The sequence below is a fragment of the Rhinatrema bivittatum genome, chromosome 2 (assembly GCF_901001135.1).
Source record: "Rhinatrema bivittatum chromosome 2, aRhiBiv1.1, whole genome shotgun sequence".
Classification (NCBI taxonomy): domain Eukaryota; kingdom Metazoa; phylum Chordata; class Amphibia; order Gymnophiona; family Rhinatrematidae; genus Rhinatrema; species Rhinatrema bivittatum.
Window position 1 is genome coordinate 32,389,722 of NC_042616.1, and position 12,737 is coordinate 32,402,458.

General features: G+C 46.3%; 1 protein-coding gene across 3 annotated transcripts in view; it reads right to left on the reverse strand.

Annotated features, from left to right (window-relative positions):
* The window catches only part of LOC115083751 (zinc finger protein 585A-like), a 39,449-nt gene extending 33,606 nt beyond the window's left edge, over positions 1-5,843 (reverse strand). For all 3 annotated transcript variants that reach the window (XM_029587750.1, XM_029587748.1, XM_029587747.1), the window contains exon 1: positions 5,624-5,843. In XM_029587750.1, the coding sequence (XP_029443610.1) occupies positions 5,624-5,647 (24 nt within the window). In that variant the 5' untranslated portion in view covers positions 5,648-5,843. The remainder of the gene's footprint in view (positions 1-5,623) is intronic.
* Positions 5,844-12,737: the final 6,894 nt, after the last annotated feature.

A 12,737-nucleotide genomic window follows, 5' to 3' on the forward strand; every position in this document is an offset into this window, starting at 1 on the left:
TCCTCCTCAACATGACTTATGGTTCAGGTTGTTGATCAAGCTATTCACTCTGGAGTATACCTGTGCCCAAACAGCTACTGAACATAGACAGAAAATTATGGGTAATATTTGGAAGCCGTTGGAGCTATATCTTAAGCCTAACATAATACCCTGATTAGGTACTAGATGGGGAACGGTCTTTGTGGGCACTTGGAATCATTCAGTGGAGTAATTCGCACTCATAGCTAGACTCACACCCATGGGCATTTTCGTACCTCATCCAGGTATTTGCTGTGTTAGTCCAGTACTATGGCTTATCCCTCACACAAGTTCCAGGGGTGGGGGGGGGGATGGGAAGGGGAAGGGGAGGGGGGATTGGGGATTAGTTGGAACTGTTAATCTGTTTATAACTGTTTATCTTGAATGCCAAAGTGTGTGCTACTGATTCTTCCCCATTATGTCTGCCTTGTTCTTTTATGCTATCGGTTGATTTAGTATTTGAGATTGGAACCCGCACACCTAGAACCTTTTGCTTTATTGATATGCTGGCGCTTCTTGACTACATGTGGTTTACAGAATCCTATGTCATTGCTACAAGTGTCATTGCGTTGTCTGTCGTTATTGTAACAGACCTGTTATTGTGGGTTGCTTGTACATTTTACATTTTGGATTTCTATGTTCAAAACTCAATAAAAATAAGTTACAAAAAAAAAAAAAAAAAAAAAGCTGCTCTATCTCCTTTTTAAAAGTTAGTGCCAGCAGCTTGGTTCCACTCTGGTTAAAGTGGAGCCCATCCTTTCGGAAAAGTCTCCCTCTTCCCCAAAAGTTTCCCCAGTTCCGTACAAAACTGAATCCCCCTTCCCTGCACCATCATCTCATCCATGCATTGAAACTCTGGAGCTCTGCCTGCCTCTGGGGACCTGCTCCTGGAATGGGCAGCATTTCAGAGAATGCCACCCTGAAGGTTCTGGATTTCAGCTTCCTACCTAAAATCCTAAATTTGGCTTCCAGAACCTCTCTCCCACATGAAACTCTAGAGCTCTGCCTGTCTCTGGGGATCTGCATGTGGAACAGGAAGCATTTCAGAGAATGCCACCCTGAAGGTTCTGGATTTCAGCTTCCTACCTAAAATCCTAAATTTGGCTTCTAGAACCTCTCTCCCACATGAAACTCTAGAGCTCTGCCTGTCTCTGGGGACCTGCGCATGGAACAGGGAGCATTTCAGAGAATGCCACCCTGAAGGTTCTGGATTTCAGCTTCCTACCTAAAATCCTAAATTTGGCTTCCAGAACCTCTCTCCCACATTTTCCTACATCGTTGGTGCCCACATGTACCACGACAGCCGGCTCCTCCCCAGTACGGTCTAAAATCCTATCTGTGTGACGCGTGAGGTCCGTCACCTTCGCACCAGGCAGGCAAGTTACCAGGCGATCTTCACGCCCACCAGCCACCCAGCTATCTACATTTCTAATAACTGAATCACTAACTATGATGGCCGACCTAACCCTTCCCTCCTGGGCAGTAGCCCTGAGTAACTCATCCTCAGTGCGAGAGGACAATGCATCACCTGGAGAGCAGGTCCTTGCTATAGGATCACTTCCTGCTACACCAGGGTGATGTTCTCCTACTGGGAGCCCTTTCTGATTCAAGGCAGCACTGGGGCTGCCAGACTGGATTTTAGGAAGCTGCACTCTCTTTTCCTTTAACATTGTTTCCATAGCCTTGCCCACTTCTGAAGTAAGACTAATGTATCTCTCGTTACCTGCCTCCTCCTTGTTCCCACTTTTGTTGCGTGGGGCTATGTACCTACTGTATTTGAATTCAACTCATCTTGGGCTAATAGTGAAAAGGCATAAGTTAAATCCATGAAGTACTAAATAAATATCCACTCTTCTCCGGTCTCTGGGAACCTCCCCTGTCACCAAAGACAAGTGGAAGAGAGCTGTCAGAGATGTGGACAATTTTGAAGACTTGGCTTTTAGTCAGACTTTTAATGATATTTAGAATACTGGATTAGTATCCAGAATGATCTAACATAAGACCTTAAGAAATGTCATATTGGATCAGCACCCTGTCTCTGACAGTGGCCATTCCAGGTCACAAATACCCAGAAGTATTCCAAAGAATAGACCCAATCCTTTCTGTGCATAACCAGAATAAGCAGAGGTTTCCTCAAGTCTGCATGGATGTACTTTTCCTTCAGGAACGTGTCCACATGCTTTTTAAACCCAGCTAACTGTTTTCACCACATCTCCTGGCAACAAATTGTACAGTTTAATTCCACTTTACGCTGCGTGAAAAATTATTTTCTACAATTTATTTTAAAGTGCTATCCATTAGTTCGTGGAGTGTCCTCTAGTGCTAGTACTATTGGAAAAGGTAAATAACTGTTTTCTATTTACCCATTCCACACCACTCATGGTTTTATAGACCTCTCTCATGTCTCCTCTTCAGGATGAAGATCCCTAACCTGTTTATTTTTCCTCGTTCTCTGCACCTTTCCAAGTTCTGCTTTATCTTTTTTCAGATAGGGCAACCAGAACTGCACACAGTGCTCAAGGTATGGTCGCACCATAGAGCGATACAGAAGCATTATGATATGTTCGGTTTTATTTTCCTTATAATACCTATAACTAACATTCTATTTGGGGTTTTTTTTTACCACCACTGCACACTGAGCTGAGGATTTCAAAGTATTGTCCACTGTGATTCCAAGGTCCTTTTCCTGGGTGGCGATGCACAATATGGAATCCAGCATTGTGTGACTATAGTCTGGATTATTCTTCCCTATAGGCCTCACTTTGCACCTGTCCACATTACATTTCATCTATCATTATTCTCAATCTGACATAAACAACAAGAGTATGGTCAGACTATGACAACATACAAAGCATTATTCAACTCTGCAAAAAAGAATGATTGTTCATCTTTAGTTATGAACGTTGTTAATAAACCTTTGGTGTTATTTTCTATAGTAAAGAAATTGTTAAGCCATCAGAAAGGAAAGACCCCTGATTTGCCAACAAGTAATGAGCTTGCAGTTTATTTCCAGGAGATGGTACAAAATGTTATTCTTCTATGAAAGTTTCACCCGCTGTACTGCAGCAGAGTACTTATAAGTGAAGATACATCTGTCCCTTTAACGAGCAGAAACTTGGCAGACCATTGTCTTTTTGATCAAGATAAAGAATTGTAAATTAGATCCTTGTCCATTTGGAATATTGAAGACTATAATGTCTGCTAATATACCACTTCTCCATCTCCATGACTTCCGCACAGTCCTTTAGGCTACAATTTTCTTCCAAAATGGACTGCTGCACCTCTCTACTCCTAGGCCTCCCCACCTCATCCATCAAACCACTCCAAATGCTACAAAATGCCTCGGCCAGAATTCTCACCGGCTCCCCCAAAACAGACCATATTACCCCCGTCCTTAAAGAACTCCACTGGCTTCCCATATCCTTTCCAATCCTCTATAAAACTCTTTATCAATTATTCACAAAACTCTACACAACCACCATAATATGCACTGGCTTGACGATCCCCTCCGCTTCCACACTTCTAACCGACCCACTAGATCAGTCCACAAAGGAACCCTACACACACACCCTCTCCTAAAACCACTCACCGCACTTCCACGAAAGAATGAGCTCTATCAATTGCAGGACCCGCCCTCTGGAACTCCATGCCTCCAGACCTTGCACCCAGAAATTTAAAAAAACCAACTAAAGACCTGGCTTTTTAAACAGGCACACCCTGAACAGCACTCTATCTTCCTCACTTTATCTTACCAGGTCCTCCTAGCCCACCAAATACCCCCCCCCTTTACCTTCCCCCCTAGAAGCTCCCCCTGTCCTCCCCCCCTCCCATTCCATCTCAGGTTTTATCCCTTCCAATTCCTGAAAAGACTTTAGCCCCTCTTCCTTCTTAATCTATGCCCCCTCTGGCTCTTCCAAATCTGCATTTTTGCACCCTATCCGCTCTCTTACTGTACATATTGTTTTCCCCTTATGTTACACCCCCCCCCCTTTAATTCATTACTATATACTCTCTTTCTTTATCATGTTCTTACTTTTTGCATCCAAGTTCCATACCCCTTCTTCCATGTATTGCCATTAAGTTCTCTGTAAACCGATATGATGTACCTACGAGTACCGGTATATAAAAGCTAATAAATAAATAATATTGCTGTATTGATTAGGATTGTTAATCAGTCTTTACAGTTAGGTGAATTCCTTAGTGTATTCAAGCAGGCAAAGATAAGGCCTGTATTAAAAGAGAGAGCTCTGAATCATGTGCAGGGTTGTCTAATTATCACCCAGTGTCCAATCTTTCCTCTTTAAGGAAAACACTGGAACAGTGTGTGTGTCGATACAGTTGGAGAATTTTTTTGGAAGATAATAAGATATTACATAAAGATCAATTTGGTTTTCAAAAAGGTTATGAAACAGAGACACTGTTAGTCTCATTACTAGATGATGTAAGTGGGTCAGCGATCTCATCAGTTTTGAGAACCACAGTATGACATCAAGGGGACAATTAACAGCATTCATTCATTTTTCACAATCTGATTTCATCTATAATGAAAGCTGCCAATTATTCCCTTAATCCATGTCATACGGTGTTCTCCAAACACACTGAGGTCCATGTTCGAAAGCCATTTAGACAGATAACTTAAAAGTAATCCATCTAAATTGAAAAAAAAACCAACCCAGCATAGTCAGCCATTGATCTGGCTAAATTGTAGAATTTAACCACATAAGGCGGGGATGTTCTAGGGAGGAGCAAAGTTAGTTGGACCTGTCCTAAAGTTACATGGATAACCAGGAATAGTCAGCAGATAAAAATGGACCTCATCAAAACTATCTACACTTGATCCTGCCTCACACACGCACACATTTGTACTGGGGATTTGGCTTTCACAGGTAAAACATTCATTTCTTAGATGTAAAATGAGGTGGGAAGAAATCCAGGAAGATGGGGAAGGGGGAAGGGGAGGAGTGCAGATAAGATGGAGGTCGGATCAGGGTCTCAGAACTCTGCTGATTGGTCCAGGCTGCCTGTCACTCCATCCGTGCACCAATAGAAGCAGCGGGCTGGAAGCCGGGACTTGTTTTATCTATGGAAGCAGAGCAGAGGGAGGAGGTTTTAGGGTCTCCCCCCACCCTGGGGTCTGCACTAATTTCCCCCCCCCCCCCCCTTTGGAACGATCTGAGCATGAAGTTTTTCTTCGAATCCTGGTAAATAGTTGATCTTGGAATACATTTCCTAAAAAGCATTATTTCATCTATGAAAGGAGCAACACAATATTTAGCAGCCTCTCTCCCTCCCGCCCCTTGTTTTATCTCCCCCAGCCTCAGTTAGTCCTACAGATCTCTCCTTCCTCTCAATCCTACCGCCAGTCCCTCCCTTAGCCATCCTCAGCCTTTTGCAGCTCCGGCCTGTGCCGCTTTCCGCTGCTCTGCTTCATTCCTTTTGTTTGATTTGCTGCGCCTTTATTTCCTCTGCCGGCGGAGCTTGAGTAGCCCAGCAGATCATTTTGCAAAATTGCTGTCTTAAGGACTTAAATAATCTTTCCTTCCGTGCGTAATACGTTGCCTCTGCCCAGAAGTGTCTCTGCCTGCTCCCCCTCTGCCCCTCCTACCTGTGCAGGCTCTGCCTCGGCCATGCTCTCTCCTGCTCTCCTGGGGAGGAGGAAGCTGCAGGCTCTCTCCCTTCTCTCGCTTCCTTCAGGCTCTGCTTCTCTCTCAATGGCTGAGGCTTGCAGAGAAGCTGCAAGAAATGTTCCGGGTTAGGAGGAAGGAGGGATCTGGGCAGAGAAAGAGACAGGAAGCCCTGTGGTCTCAGGATCCCATGCAGGTGCCATCTTGCGACTGACAAAAAGCTTCTGAGCCTCCGGTTTCAGTCACAGTTGCCAACCAAGTCCTTGGCAGGAGGAGCTGTAATTGGAGCCGGGAGGGCAGAGGCCGGATATAAAGCTTCCTTCTCTCTGCTTGCTGGGATTCTTAACGTTTAGTCAGTAGAGATCTTAGAGTTAGAGAAGGAAGAGTAATAAAACCAAGACTGCTGAGTATTTATTTATTTTTTGCTCATTTTGCAAGGTTTGTATTTTGTTAGAATATGCCAGACAGGGAAGGGCGATTCTATTGCTGTTACTGAGATGATACCAGGATCTGAATATCTCTGTGTCTTTCTGCCATATTTTCTTTGTTTCTGATTGCATCTTTTGATACTTGCGGATCATTTGTATTGCATACAAATCAATGACTATAATCCACAAAATCCTAAATAATGATAATCAAGGTCTTATCTCACTAAACATAATCCCTCAAAAGCCTTCAAGAAACCTACGATCCAATAACTCTGGTTACCTAAACATTCCCCCTGTCAAAGATGCACATCTGGCAACCACAAGAGAAAGAGCCTTCTCAATTGCCTCACCCAAAATGTGGAACACCCTACCTAAATTCTTACGAATTCAACATGACCTAAAAACATTCAAAAAGGACTTAAAAACACTAGTGTTCCGCAAATTCCTCACTGACTCTAAATCATCTAATCATCCCGACTCTCAACTGTTTACCGCATAATTCACCCCCTCTCCCTGTACCTGCATGCCCTCCCCCTCTAACCTTATAATAATTCATTCTGGACTTGATATCCATTTCTCTGATATTGTTTAATGGTTCAAATGGTTTTGTATTGCAACCCATCTGTTAAGAATCTGTTTCTGTTCTTACTAATGCTCAATTACAAGATAATGTATACTTTTGTAAACCGTTATGATGGCTCAACCGAATAACGGTATATAAAACTCATCAAATAAATAAATAAATAAATAAATAAAACAGACTAGTCACGGTTGTTGTGTTTTTCTCCTTTAGTATCATTCATGTTGCAATATGAATGTCCTGGATGACCATAAACTTCTTTCTTTCAATAATGTCACAGACATAATCCCAGTTTTTTTCTGGCACGGTGATGCATTTACTCAGTTTTCAGTGGATGAACTGTGCAGTTTTAATACAATTATTGATGGGACCTGGCAGGGAGATGGGGCAAAAGCACAGGCACAGATGGTTAGTTTGTTTGGCTCCGCCCCCTCAACCAAAAAGCATTTTGGAGTCCCTGATGGATTTCCTTACGAAAATTAAGGAACTACTAACATAGGGAAGCAAGACCAGCAGCTCGCACCACTTGCCCACCACCCCCCCCCTCCCCTCACAAAAAACGCATTCACATCAACATGGCTTTAAACAACCAGGCCACAGTTCACAACCCGAGCCCACCATTTCTTATACATAATACCAAAAACATAATCCCCGCCCCCACCGCCATCTTGTCCCTCTTCGCTTACCACCGCGTCCCAGTGGTAAGCCTGCTTCAACACTCCCCCGTTCTCTTACCCCGCCACAGCACCAGCGAGGGTAAGCGTGCGGCCTGAGCATCGGCCCCCTCCTTGCTCTTTAGGCCTTTCCGTGTAGCAGCCCCAAGCTACACAAGCATCATCGCGCCACCCCCCCCCCCCCCACCCCCCCCCCCCCCCCCCCCCCCCCCCCCCCCCCCCCCCCCCCCCCCCCCCCCACAATGTTCTTCACAAATCAATACAATACATTACAACTTCGGGCTCGGGTTTTTCCACCACAAACAAAGGCAACCTGTTTGCCCTTGTTCCCCCCCCCCCCCCCCCCCACTGCGGCCAATGTCAACATATTTGCCGTGCAAATCCTTCCTCCAAGGCATTGTTAAAGAGGTCCATGCCTATGTCTGAAAGGTGTACTCTACCTCCACATAGAGAAATCTGAACTTTTTCCATTAATGTGCAATGAAATTTATTCATAAATCTTGTAAACAATTACACAGTTAAAATCAACAAAAAACACTCGCTCCCTTTCATACTTTTAAAACCAACACACTACTGACACATTGAAGTTTATACAATATTTCAAAAAGTGCAAAAATGCATCAAAAAAGATTATTATTTATATATATGATAGAAACACTTTTCTTCATCCAGTTTCCAATCTTATAACGAAGTACACATGCAATGTACTCCCAATAATTTTCTTCTAAGCGTCCTTCATAATTCGATTAGCATAAAAGATTGCTTTTTTCCTTCATCATCCGCATCTCCAGTCCAACAACGGATCCTTGTTTCGCCCTTCTCCAAAAGGGCTTCCTCAGGGACAAACTATAAATTCACGGGATATGACCTATAATAATTAAAACAGTACCCATGTAATTATAAAATTGATGTTTAACAATTTTCTCCAATTTTTATATCAAGAGCGCAAAAGTCTCATAACGCTCAAATCTATAATTTTCACCCAAAAAGGGACTCACCTCTCCACTAGATTTCACAATTCCAATCCGAATTAAATCTGTTCTCAACATAAACTGCTTAGAAACTTATTTATTAAAGACCTACAATGAAAAAACATATTTTACGGGTGAATAAGAGCTGTTGCCTAAACCGAAAAAGACAAATCTATACCACTAACTCAAAGACCAATATATCCTACCTTCAAACCAGAGGTAAACGCTCTCCCACAACGGCCCAACCTGAAGTGTCACAAAAACGTAATGACGTAAAAAATTACTCCAATGCTTATATATCCAAGTGCCCACCTCCCAAATTTAAATTTGGGAGGTGGGCACTTGGATATATAAGCAGGATATATTGGTCTGTTCCCGGTGAACGAAAGAATGGCCCCGCGACCCAGGCACATTCCCTATCAGCTGCCACCCCCATCAGTGTCTGCAAAGCAAATGACCTTGTTAGCACACCAAGAATGCCCCTCCCCTCCCCGTCTCTCTCTCTCTTACTTCCACACATAATTTTGGGAAACCGCTGACCTCCATCGACCCAACATTTGAATCCTCCTACCTGACCACCCCAATTCAGCCGCCGTAGCTGCGGCACCAAACGAAACGAATGTGGGGAGAATCTCCTAACATCCCACCCTAGCTCTGCCACCGCCCCTTGCAGCACACGAGTAAACTGGAAAAATTGTCAGCGGTAAACCATCCTCGTGAACTAGGAAGAAACCCCGCGTTTTAGGTCGTACCCAAACACACTGTAGAGCGCACCTCACCGGACACGCGACCTCATCCCTTGCTGGCACCAATGAAACCCAAAACCCTTTTCCTGTCTGATCCGTCTTGGATTTCCAAATATGCAAGGTGACCCGCCTCTCATACACCCAAATATCCTGGGCTTGCAAGCCTGTCCCTGCTCTACTCATCCTAGATCTAGCGACCAATCCCGCTGATCCGCAGAGCCCCGAAAAACGCCAAGGAGAAGGCTACGCGAAATAACGCCACCTTGTACCGTGACCGGCACACCGTAACCAAACGCTCTGCTATTTCCAGCAAGTCCACGTACCTTATCGGTCGTCGCCTGTCCTTTCGATCCCCGCACCCTCTACTCCAACCTCCCAAAACACAGTGCACCAAGAAACTACTCACCGGATTTCCCCAACCCCCCAGCTTTTGGAAGAACGCAAAACCCGCTAGTTGACAACGCACCGACCCCAACGAGTAACCCTCCCGCTTAGCCCACAAAATTAACTGCACTACCTCGCTCTTTCTTACCACCCCCTCCCCATTCCATCCCAAAGCCCACAAAAAACAAGACACAGCTCCTCTGCCTGCTATATAAGATCTCCACGTCGCAGGTGCCAATTATTGTCGAATCAAGTCCCACATGACGTCATGCCAAGCTGCCAAAGGTTCTCCGGGAAAATCTCTCCCTGCGAACTCGCCTGCGGAGCTGCGGCCCGGAAGACATCCCACTTGAAACGAGAAAGAGCATCGGCAATCAAATTCCTGTTGCCGGGCATATGTCTGGCTCGTACAGTTACAGTCCATTTCAAGCAAAGGAAAATGAGCTCCCTAAGCAGTCTCGAAACTCTGACGCATTTTGCGACTGCTTGTTAACTACCTGAACCACTCCCAAATTATCGCACCTCCACACTACTTTTTTATTCTGCAACCCCCTGCCCCATATCGTCAATGCCACAATTATCGGGAAAAGCTCCAGGAATGTTACATTTTTTGTCAATCCCTCTGAGACCCACTCGTCCGGCCACCTTTCCGCGCACCGTGATACCTGAAAATATACGCCGAAACCGCTCGCCCCGGCTGCATCCGAATACAATTCCATATCCTCGTTGGATACTTCCTCCTCCTGCATTATACAAACTCCATTAAAGGAATCTAAAAAAGCCTCCCAGATCCCCAATTCCACCTTTACTGCGGTAGTAACATGAATGAAATGATGCCCGGCCTTCACCCCGGTTGTTCTAGCTGACAGTCTACGAATAAAAGCCTGCCCCATAGGTATAACCCTGCATGCAAAATTAAGAGAGCCGATCAAAGATTGCATCTGCCTCAATGTCACCTTAACCGCCCCGCGTACCTGACCAACCAACTCCCGCAACTGAACAACCTTGTCAGACGGCAATCATGACACCATGGCCACGGAGTCCAACTCAATTCCTAAAAAAGTCAAACTAGTGACCAGGCCTTCATTTTTTTCTTGTGCAATGGGCACTCGGAAATACTTAGCTACTTCCAAGAAGCCGGTTAACTGCTGCTGGCAGACGCCAGATCCACCCGGCCCAACGAACAGAAAGTCATCCAAATAATGTAACATATCTGAACAACCCTTATGCCTCATAGTGGCCCATTATTGTATGAAAGTGCTAAAGGCCTCAAACAGAGTGCACGAAACCGCGCAACCCATTGGCAAGCAACGATCGACTAAAATAACCGCCTTCAAAATAAAAACCCAACAGCAGGAAACACGAAGGGTTAATTAGCAACAGCCTGAAAGCCAATTCTATATCAGCTTTGGCTAGCAAAGCCCCAGGCTCAGCATTACGCACCAAAGCTATCGCCTCATCGAAAGAAGCGTATTTGACCGTACACTTTTGTCGCAGGATAAAATCGTTTACGGACGAGCCCTCCGGATATGATAAGTTCAGAACCAGCCTAAACTTGCTCGGCACCTTCTTCGAGATGACCGCTAACGGCGATAAATGCATCCTATCAAAAGGCCGAACCTCAAAAGGACCCACCACCCTCCCTACTTGAATTTCCGCCTGCAACTTCACACGCGCTACATCTGCCATTCTGTAGGCGGACCTGCCATTCCTCGCTCTACCCCCCGCACTCTGGAGCCTCATAAGGAATGATAAACCCATCGCTAAACCCCAAACTTAACAAAGCAGCAACTTCTGAATCTGTTTAACCCCGCAAGCTCTCGACTAAAGCCGCAAGCGGTGTCGGCGACTCCGCCTTCTGATGCAAAGCTTCATAACTTACCACCCTTGGGAAGGGCAGCGCTCTGGCCCTGGGAGCACTTAGTGGCTGGATGCGCTCCGCCACAGGAGGCACATGCATGCCTGAATTTGCATTCCGGAAACAAGCACATGAGTTTGTCAAACCTCCAACAGAGGTCTGACCCACTCCCAGAGCCTTTGTTCCCTGCGTCGGTCTTGCGTATAAACCGGGAACCATGAAAGGAACCCTTACCTCCCCCTGCGCTAAGGCCTGCTGAACTACCGTTTGCCCCTCCACCCGCCCCTACGCTTCTGGGGCCGCTAACTCCTTTGTTAGTCATCTATGTGAGCCACAGATGAATATCCTGTGTGCCCCAGGACATAAATTTGTTCCCGGCCATTTTGTCACGGAACTTTTCATCGTAGTTGAGCCATGCCCAACCTTCATAATCCTTGAAAGCTCCGAGTAAGCTGTCTGCATAGGACAGCAACGCCCTATACTAGGTGGAGTCAAAATGGCTAACCACGCTAGCTAAACGCAGAAAACCGCGAACCCAATTGACTATGTTCTTTGACATTTTTGGACCACCCCTGTCCCGTTTGCCCTTCTTCTTAGCCTTCTTCTTGTCCTTTCGCCCACCCTTCTACCCTCCAACAGCCTAAAGATATTTACGAAGTTGCGCTTAGGAATACGCTTGACTATGCGCTTAGGCACCTCTTCCCACAATTCAGTTAAGGACGCCAGGGCCGGGTGCCCCATGTCCTGCTTAGGCCCTTCCGCTAAAACCGTGCATTGGCTCGGGCCCGCACCACTTGAGCTCGAGGATGAAGAAGACGAGCTGGAGGAACTACTGACCCGGGACCTCTTTTTCTTCCGATGGGATACTGAAATTGCGCGCGCTTCCCGCCGCTCTATCTTACCTGACCCTGCATCCGCTACTCCGCTTCCCGGCTAACCCGCTGCACCCCTGCTCGAACCGTCCGCTGCATATTCCGTGGACGCTATCCAACTGGACATCGATCCGTCCTGCTGTGCCAGAAACTCCCGGTCTCTCCATGCCTCTTGTCACGACGTCCCTGGGACTGCTTCTTCCCCCGCATCTGTGAAAGAACCCCGTCCCCCAACCGTCCCCGGCACTTTCGTCCCAACGCCAGACCTTGAGCAGTGACCCTGAAAAACCTCCCTGGGGGCACCCCGCACCCTCCCTTCACCGCTATGGTCTAGCCGCAATCACTCGTCCGCAGGAAAAATCTCCGCCCCTGGGTGGCCAACCAGAGCCGGTTGCCATCCACCAAAGCCCTCCCTGTACCCTCCAGTCGGTGAGGCACTATCAGCGGGATTTCCAAGCCTGGAACCCGTATATCTCCTTAAAATATCCAAAATAAGCCCAGCGGTGTGGGCGTCCAGATGGCTTGGGACACCCTGGCAGGCCGAGTGGGGGGGCAGGGCTCATGGATGGGAGGAGGGGGGGC